The sequence below is a fragment of the Etheostoma cragini genome, chromosome 2 (genome assembly GCF_013103735.1).
Source record: "Etheostoma cragini isolate CJK2018 chromosome 2, CSU_Ecrag_1.0, whole genome shotgun sequence".
NCBI lineage: Eukaryota > Metazoa > Chordata > Actinopteri > Perciformes > Percidae > Etheostoma > Etheostoma cragini.
Window position 1 is genome coordinate 6593713 of NC_048408.1, and position 10054 is coordinate 6603766.

Sequence of the window (10054 nt, forward strand, 5' to 3'; positions counted from 1 at the left end):
CCTCCTCCACCTCCTTTTGCACGTCACCCGCAAACTGTCCCGTAACTGCTCATGTTACGGTGGAGTTATTTAAAACAGATCATTAGTGATGATATAATATATATAATTTATCATGGGTTCACTAAAAGAATTCAACGAAAGGTAATATATAGAAAATAAAAACAAATAAATCAACAGTTAAATGCAGAGATAGGAAAGGTCACCATAAAAAACAATTTAAAAAAAACTAAAAAAGAGAAATATTGTACTTTTTTACTAAATATTGTAGGCCTACTTTTTATTTTTTAATGAAGTGTGAGGGGTTTTCTGCATTGATTAGCCTACTTTCATCGCCATCTAGTGGCTGCCCACTAGATGGCGATAGAAACACAGCCATGTGGAAGGAGACGCTTTTGAGGCTGTTGTAACCATTTCAGTGATGACTGTGTGAAATGGTCGCTTTTATCGATTCAGAAATGAGGATTGGAACTCCGTCCATGGCAACGGCCTGTTATTCTTAGCAACGGCCTGTTATACTTAGCAACGGCCTGTTATACAGACACAGACCGAAGAATGCCATGGCAAATCAAAATCAAGAATTCAACAAGTCGCTATAATGTCGCTATAATGTCATTATAATGTCGCGTGGGCGGGTCATTATTGCGAATTGAACTTGTTCAGGCTGATTCAAGACCCCTCCTGGGTTTCTAATTTGCAATAATGACTCTGGCTCGAGATGATCCCTTACATCGTGTTTCAGGGTGGATTAGACTATAGCCTACCTCCTATTTACAAATGAAGGATCATAGGTTTAGACTCTCAACGATACACTATATGCTATATCAAATGTGACATCTATCTATCTATCTATGTATCTATCTATGTATCTATCTATCTATCTATCTATCTATCTATCTATCTATCTATCTATCTATCTATCTATCTATCTATGTAGGCCTATCTATCTATCTATCTATCTATCTATCTATCTATCTATCTATCTATCTATCTATCTATCTATCTATCTATCTATCTATCTATCTATCTATCTATCTATCTATCTATCTATCTATCTATCTATCTATCTATCTATCTATCTATCTATCTATCTATCTATCTATCTACCTACCGTTGCACCAGGATACATGGGACCTGGAGGCAACAGGGTAAATCAGTTGACCTAGCGTACATCTCATGTAGCCTATAGTATCAATGCGCTTTGTTTATCCCATTCAACATCATGGTTCTTATTGTTTGTGGTACTATTATTTTCGTTGCACCATTCCCTTGTTGTTACCACATTTCCGGACATTTCAAGGCTCGTTATAAGGTTTTATCTTATTAAAAAAAAATGTTCTTGTGACTGTGTTTCATACCTTGCCTGCCTAAGTATTCCCCTACAATGTTGTTTATGTTTTATGTATTTATGTATTCTTATGATTATGATGGATTTGGAGCACTGCGAGTGTCGTCTCAGGGAAGTCGTCACAGTGCGTCATTGTTTCCATATACGTTTATGCCCCCCCCCCCCCTTGTGTCTCCATTAGCGTGCGCACCCTAAAGACAATATTACGTTGATTAATTCCTGGGGCAAAGAAAGCTTTTGTTCCCTCATTATCTGATACGCCATGCTCAGAATGTAGCGCACAGCGCATGCGCGTTGTGTAGCGGTAGTGTGCGTCTCAGAATCAGAGATGATAGAAAAGGTGAGATGTGACTTGCGTTAGTTTCCGTGTTCGCTTAAATATATTACCAGACAAAGTCGGTCCAGATTCTTTTTCTAACAGACAGTTATTTGAAGTTAAGTGGAAAGAATAGAGCGACTTTAACATTTTAGGCCTTCACTTTGTTCTATTACAATTGCTAAACAGTAGTTTCTGTATTGTGTCTGTGCTTGATGTAATTATTTAACACTTGAAGGCTTATTTGCAAAGCATTTGTCATTAGCGGCGGCTGGTCAAGTCCTGAATACCTTTTGAGAAGCTAAGTGCACTTGGCCACTGGTGGAAGTAACTAAGTACATTTAATAAAGTAGCCTAACATTAGGGTGTCCATATTTTGATTTCCAAAAAAAGAGGACACCCGGCCTCGAGACACAAATTCAGACAGAAATTAATGAACATGCTTTATTATGCCTCAATGGTAAGAAAATAATAATAATAAGTCATGTAATAAATAAAATAAGTAAGGATTTTCTGGTGTCCATGTGAGCTTTTAGATCTCCAGCACCTTTATCACTGCAACATATGTAGCCTACTAGCTTTGCACACGGTGCACTCCGCCTTCCACTAGTCCCGGCCGCCCGGGACGGTACGTGGAAAGTTTACTGTTGGCGAAGTGAATCATCTTGGCATTTAAATAGTCTTTGGTAAAGCTAAGGTAGCGAGGTAGCTCATTGGCTCGACGTCACTTCGCAGTCTTCTTGTTTCAAGCTCGTTCTACATCTGAATGTTTCGACTGAACGTGTTGGCAGAAGTGTCAGCGGGCTGTTGGTGTCTTTGAACATGCGTGTCGCGGGGGAAATGTCGCGTGCGTCCCGTCCACACCCATTGTTGTTTACATAGCTCTGCTCTTCACTCATTTCCGCTTATTAGCGTCACCCGTCGCCACCGTCCGGCAGCGATGTACATGGAGGGGGAAGAGGTGCACGACGACTGCGGCTCCCGGGAGGAGTGGACGCTGCTGTTCTGGACCTCTCTGGCCGTCGTCGTCCCGGTCATCATCACACTGTGGTGTAGCGCCCAGCGCTCCAAGCGGAAAACACACATGAAGGATTTCTTTCGCAAAAGCAAGCATGGCTGGCACTACACCGACCTGTTCAACAAGCCCACCTACTGCTGCGTGTGTAACCAGCACATCCTCCAAGGGGCTTTCTGCGACTGCTGCGGCGTGTGCGCCGACGAGCAGTGCCTGCGCCGGGCCGACCGCAGCCTGCAGTGCAAGGAGATCATGGCCCCCTGTAGCCCCGACGGAGCCATGGAGCATCGCTGGGTCCGCGGAAATGTCCCCCTTGCCAGCTACTGTGCTGTGTGCAAACAGCAGTGTGGGACCCAGCCGAAGCTCTGCGACTTCAGGTTGTGTGTGTTTTTGTGTGTGTATGTGTGTGTGTTGGAGGGGGGGTCTGATAGTCTGTCGAATAGATGATAGATCTAAGAGACACACTAAAAGGCGGAAATGTGCCCCTCGCCAGCTACTGTGCAGTGTGCAAACAGCAGTGTGGGACCCAGCTGAAGCTCTGCCACTTAAGGGTTTGTGTGGGTGTGTGTGTGAGAGATAGTCTGTCGAATAGATGATTACTTACACACTATAAGGTTGTCCTACCATAATGGGGTGCAAAACACGTCATTTTAATCTGGCTTTAAATTCCTCTAATGGACTGCTGCTGCTCTCTGGCATTGCTAGGGCATGAGCTGGCATAATCTCACATTTTCAGATAAATGACTCGGTTAATCCTAATGCCAGCTCCAGAGGTCAGAGAGAGACCAGCACACTTGCAGCTAGTGAAGATTCAGGGTTTTGCTTCCTTTTGTGTGAAGTTCCTTGCCTTTCCTAACTGTTTGTGTCCCTTTACCTTCAGGTGTGTGTGGTGTCAGACCACAGTGCACGATGACTGCATGGACAGCCTGACGGACGCAGACCAATGTGAGCTGGGCGAGTTCCACAACCTCATCATCCCTCCTCACTACCTGTACCGTGTCAACAAGCTCCGCCGCAGGCAACCAGAGGAGTACAGCAAGGTGCTGCACATACAGTGTGCTCATACTGTGGTGTCCTAGAGTTATTTTAAATTTTTTTTAACTGTGTGTGTGTGTGTGTGTGTGTGTGTGTGTGTATAGCTGGCATCTTCCTGTGGCAGTGGCTGGACTCCAGTGTTAGTCTTGGCTAACACGCGCAGCGGTAACAACATGGGGAAGGCTCTGCTGGGAGAGTTTCGCACCGTTCTGAATCCTGTGCAGGTTAGGCTGGAGCTTCTCACACAGTCTAAATCATCCTTAAACACTCCCTTTTAGTTGCCATCCTTTTTTTATTTTTTTTATAAAAGCCTGGGGATGAGTCCAGATGAAAAGGTTTCTACTAGAACATGTTTACATGCTTAAATGATGACTCAGTTTTGGCGCCTGTCTCTTTAAGACCCCCCCCCCCCCCTCTGAAAAAGCCTCCTGTCCTCTGCTCTGATTGCTTAGTGTTTTGGCTCCTCCACATCTGTGCTCTCTGAGTCTCTGCAACGTCATTGCAGCCGGGTAAATAACTGTAACAACACTGTAGCGGCACTTATTACCTATATGTAATATCATATGTGATATCATAACCGTACAGAAGTCCTGACGGCAAATTGATACTTTCACAGTATTTATATAGCACCTCAATCTGCTTTATAACCCAAAAATCGATGGAATTCTCACTTTACAATATGGGACCTTTTCAATTTCTGCACAAAACATGACTTAAACCTGTCGTATCTCCTTCCTCCCCTTCAGGTGTTTGACCTGTCGGAACTGACTCCGTCCAAAGCCCTCCAGCTGTGCACCCTGTTGCCCCCCGGCAGTGTCCGGGTGCTGGTGTGTGGGGGCGATGGCACAGTGGGCTGGGTGCTGGATGCCATCGATACTATGAAGCTGAAGGTCAGACGGGACTGTCTCTGAGCAATGTCAATGGTTTTGATTAGAGCCCTACAATAAAAGATTTTTAAGGCCGATACCGATACGAATATTTGATTATTTAAAAATCTGATACGCCGATATATCGGCTGATACATGTTTAATCTAGAAACGCGTTAGAAAACATAAACAGATTTCCTTAACATTAGTTAGTTGTAGTTATTTGTGAGTTCTCACTAAAATAAAGTGATAATAAGTTGTTTTGTTGTCAAAACAGAACATAGGAAGATCAAAATATATTAAAGTTCTGATAAATAAAATGTATAAAAATACAAACTTAAGATCCTTAGAACAAAAACACATCAACAACAAAAATAATCAGTGTTGCCAACAGGGACGTTGTAGAGCGTCCTCTGGTTGACAAACTATGCAACTCAAACGCTCATGACATGGTAGATAACCCGTTTTTATTTTTAAATATTCAGAATCATATTCAGAATATTTAATATTCTGAAATATTTAATATTAATATGAATGAATGTTAAAAAAAAAAAAAAGCCTTTATAAATGCCAATGCCGATATCTATATATCGGGAAATTCCTAATATCAGCCGATAATATCGACCCTCCGATATATATCGGTTGGGCTCTAGTGCAATTCATTTCAAATGCTTTAATGTGGTACTTTTATATCCACCTGTGTGTACCCACGTCTTCTCTGTGCCGAGTGAATAACACACCTGCTGCTCTCATACTCTCCTGTGTCAGGGCCAGGACCAGTTTATGCCAAGGGTGACCATCCTGCCTCTGGGGACAGGAAATGACCTGTCCAACACTTTAGGCTGGGGTGCTGGGTACGCTGGGGAGATCCCTGTGGAACAGGTTCTCCGCAACATCCTTGATGCAGAGGTGGTCAAAATGGACAGGTGGGTCTTTGTTATGATGACTGAGCTGCAAAGATGATTCAGTTAATCGATTAGTTGTCAACTATATTAGTTGACAACTACTTCAATAATTGCAGAGTCTTTTTATTTTCTTTCATGTAAAAAGAAGTTAAAGAAATCGTTTTCCAGCATTTTAAATGTTAATATTTTCTGTTTTCTTCACTCCACTATAAACTTATTGTTTCCGAGTTGTGGACAAAACAAAACATTAAACTTAATCTTGGGCTTTAAAAAAGACTGACACCTTTCCCCCCAAATTATGATATTTTATGCATCAAGCAACTAATTGAGAAAATGACAATTGACAAGATGACAATTGACAGATTGAATCGACAGCATTAGAATTAGTTGCAGCTGTACTACTAGTACCATTCATCAGCTAATCCAGTGTTTTATAAGTCTTACAAAGCCCTGTGTGTTTGTGATGATGTTGCTGGCATTAAAAGTCTCTAAAAGTCCTAGACTTGAAGGAACTTTTGTCTGTTCTTTATCTGATTTTGGAAACTCTCCATTTCTTCCTGGGAAATCAAGATTTTTACGGACTATTGGAAAGTCATTTTAGACCCAGTATATTTCAATTTGACTACCTTTTTTGAGGCAAAAATACATACTTAGTAAATGAAGGGTTGAGTATTTCTCAACCAGAATTGTTTTCGTGTCCGTCTATAGTTCTAAAATAGTAACTCTCGCCCTGTTGGTCTCTGTTGTTCGTGCTTATTTCTTGCTTTCTCATTTTCAGATGGAAGGTGCAGGTGGCTTCAAAAGGCCTCTACTTTCGGAAACCAAAGGTGAGTTTGACCTCTTGTTTTCAGTTCTTCGGTCTTCTCTTTACCTACCAATGTGTTGTCATTCAGGCCCTATACTCTTGTGTTGCTAGACCTTCCTCCACAGCGCTGCGGAGGAGGGTCTGACTAGTCCACACAGCATCCCGGGATATGCTAAGCGCCTGACAGAGCCTGCAAAATAGCCTCCAGAAGGAACTTGTTTTGGTGGAACGTGTACGTTGAATGGTAGTTTTAGTCGTGCATCAGAAAACTCAGATTGGACAGATGGTCTAGCTAGCTGTCTGGATTTACCCTGCAGAGATCTGAGGGGCAGGTAACCATAGTCCTCAGAAGGCCAACAGAGTTTAGAATGCCAACACAAAGAAAGCGGAAGGTAACGGACATCCGGCCCTAAAAGAGTGACATCCCACAGAATATCCAGTGGCAACGGAGCAATCCCGGAAGTGGAACTTTGTGGGTATAGACTACAGGCCTGCTGACACTCAGCTGTACATAAGGCATACATATATTTATATCCTGCACATCCTCCTCAGGTTCTGTCCATGAACAACTACTTCTCTGTTGGGCCTGATGCTCTGATGGCGCTCAACTTCCACGCTCACCGGGAGAAAACCCCCTCCTTCTTCTCCAGCCGCATCATCAACAAGGTCAGATATACATCATTAATGTGAAGACGTTGACTGAATTAGAAATAGCATATTGATACAGAGGCATTGCCTCTGAAAAGGCCTGATTCCTCATTGTCAGAAGCATCAGATAAATAATGCGCCTTATATTAATGCTTACTTCTTTGTTTGTTCCTTTCCCCAGACTGTATATTTCCTGTATGGCACCAAAGATTGTTTAGTGCAGGAATGTAAGGATCTGGATAAGAGGATTGAGGTACAGTAGCTGTGTGCATGTGATGAAGCGTCATGTTGATTCTTTCTTCACCTGTGTACGTCATCGAGAGAATCCAACAGAGACAGCCCATGTTTTCGCTATTTGGAACATGACTTGCTAAAAATCCGACTTATGGCCTAAATTATTCATCAGGAGGCTCTCTGCCTCTTACCAAGCTGTCTCTAAACATTTGACTTTCTTCTTGTCTGATTGGCGTGCTAACGACAACTTTTCTGGAATGGACATTCACCAATTAACCCTCAACATCTCTGTGTGTAATTTGTTCATCCCATCTCCATAATGTTGTATGTTGAATGGGAATATCCAGAGAATGTATCTAGGGGAGTGTACATAAAGACTGGAAGCAGGGGAGGGGCAATTAGCTCAGCTCTCACTGAACTACATCGGCCACTTCCCATAAAACCACAGTTTCATGTTTCTGTTCAGTCAAGAACACTCCTTTTGTAGATTTATTGCAACACATGGAAATACAGTTAACCTTTGTGTTGTCTTCCATCGATAATGCAACTTTAGATTTCCTGGGCCTACATTAAAAATATTAGGTCGTCTTTTTTTGCTTTCTTAACATTTTGTCACTTTTTTCCAAGTTTTTTTGTCACTTTTTCCAATAATTTTTTTTAAATGTTTCCGCAGTTCTTGGAGTCTTCAATTTTTTTTTTTACGTTTAATCATTTTTTTTTCCAATACTACGAAATTGAATCTAACCAAATGTAATGAAAGTAGTAAACCGGTCATATATTTCACTTGTTATGAGAGTTGTAGGGAACCATCCAGGTCATTCTTTTGACAGTTTGGTTATAGAAAACCACGTTTCTTATCTAAAAACTTGTTGAAAATGGGTCAAAATTGCCCCGAGGACAACAGCAGAGTTAAGCTTGGCGAGGATGGCTCCGCCCCCTTATGATGCTCCCCGGATAAGCCAAGCAGCATGCTAAACTGGAACAGGGAGCACAATGCCGAAACCCCCAATGGGTGTGCAAAAGTGGACCCCAAGCAAGACACTGGAAACCATTTTAACCTTTTGAGTCATGTTGTGTGTGTCTGTGTGTGTGTGTGTGTGTATCTGTGTCTTCTGCAGTTGGAGTTGGATGGAGAGAGGGTGGCACTGCCCAGTCTGGAGGGCATTATAGTTAGCAACATTGGCTACTGGGGCGGAGGCTGCAGACTCTGGGAGGGAATGGGGGATGAACCCTGCCCCCCCACACGGTAAGACCTGCTAAGGCTGAACACTGTGTTGTTTCTTTAATCGTCATCACAATGTCACCTGGCGCAACAAACACATAATAGATTTTTTGAGCTACACGAAGGAGAGTATCAGTAGATAACTGCACTTTAAAACGTACAGTAACTATCATTCTTTTTTGTTTTCATGCCTTTTGTGTTCAGTTCAAATATTCTCAATAAAACATGTAATGTAATTTCCTTTCAGTTTTTTATTAATTTACCGAGAAATTTGTTTTGTGGCAGGAAGGTAGAACTAAATATCTGTTTATGTATCGCTCTGTTTGGGAAGGAGTCCTACGCCAAGGGCCAGGTTTTAGGGCACGGATCAACAACTTTTCCTCTATGAAACACCTTTTGCTGTATCTTGTTTAGGGCTGCACAATATATCGTTTTTTAATCGCAATATGAACTGGCGCAATATACACATTGCCAAAGGCTCCGACATATCCCAATAGACACTTTTTTGTGTTAGTTGAAAGAAAACATCAGTAGAAAATTACAGTTAAACATGTAACTGTCATTCTTTTTTTATATTAAATTAGTTAAATAAAACAACATTGGCAATAATTTTGACTTTAAGTTTCATATCTTAAGTTTGTATTTTGATCAATTTTATTTATCAGAATTTTAATATATTTTGATGTTCCTCTGTGCTCTTGTGAGGATAAAAATAATAAAACAAATTATTATATTATTTTAGGGAAAACTCAATAATGACTAATGTTAGGGAAATATGTTTGTTTTGTAATGCGTTTCTGGATTTTTTTAAAAATATATCGGGGTATTGGATTTTTAAATAACCAAATATTTGTATCAGTATCGGCCTTCAAAATCCTGTATCTGGCCTCTAATCGCAACAACCTTATCGCACAATTTCCTCATATTGTTCAGCCCTGATCATATTAAATTTTCATAAAGTCCCAAAAGTCTTAGTGAAATCCACAGGAGTCAGATGTAGAAAGAGTTTCATGTGCTCCAAAAACCACCACCATCACCTATCTTTACATATTCTTCCAATCGATGATTTTTTTATAGAGAAAACAATTTCTGCTGACAGTGCACCCTTTAGTTTGCATTTCAGCTGAGTTGACAATGTCCTCTTCTCCGGATCTGGTCCTACTCCTCTACTCTACTTTTGGGGCCCCTACTCTTCATCATTTACCTGCTTCCCCTCGGCAATATCTTCCGCAAATTTAACATTCACTTCCACTGTTACGCCGATGACACCCAGCTCTACCTCTCCACCATACCCTCGTCCACTCTCCCGCCCACCTCCCTTACGGATTGCATCTCTGAAATAAAAATCTGGCTCACCCAAAACTTCCTCAAATTAAACAGTAATAAAACCGAGGTTCTCCTCATTGGCACCAAAGCCACTCTTTCCAAAACAGACAGTTTTTCTCTCACAATTGACAACTGCTCCGTCTCACCCTCCCCCAAGGTTAAGAGTCTGGGTGTCATCCTTGACAGCACATTATCCTTTCAACCCAATGTCAATAACATTACCCGGTCTGCCTACTTCCACCTACGTAACATCAATCGTCTCCGCCCCTCCCTTACCCCCCACACTGCTGCAATTCTTGTCCACAGTCTCGTAACTTCCCGTCTCGATTTTTGCAAC

At 41.7% G+C, this 10054-nt stretch overlaps 1 protein-coding gene across 2 annotated transcripts in view; it reads left to right on the forward strand.

Moving 5' to 3' along the window:
* The first annotated feature begins 2327 nt into the window (after positions 1-2327).
* dgke (diacylglycerol kinase, epsilon) overlaps positions 2328-10054 on the forward strand; it is a 19923-nt gene continuing 12196 nt past the window's right edge. For both annotated transcript variants that reach the window (XR_004659223.1, XM_034891244.1), the window contains exons 1-9: positions 2328-3053; positions 3557-3716; positions 3816-3935; positions 4458-4601; positions 5346-5503; positions 6261-6309; positions 6840-6953; positions 7117-7188; positions 8288-8415. Coding sequence is in view for 1 of the 2 variants with exons in the window: in XM_034891244.1 (XP_034747135.1) it covers positions 2602-3053; positions 3557-3716; positions 3816-3935; positions 4458-4601; positions 5346-5503; positions 6261-6309; positions 6840-6953; positions 7117-7188; positions 8288-8415 (1397 nt within the window). In the remaining variant the exon portion in view is untranslated. The remainder of the gene's footprint in view (positions 3054-3556; positions 3717-3815; positions 3936-4457; positions 4602-5345; positions 5504-6260; positions 6310-6839; positions 6954-7116; positions 7189-8287; positions 8416-10054) is intronic.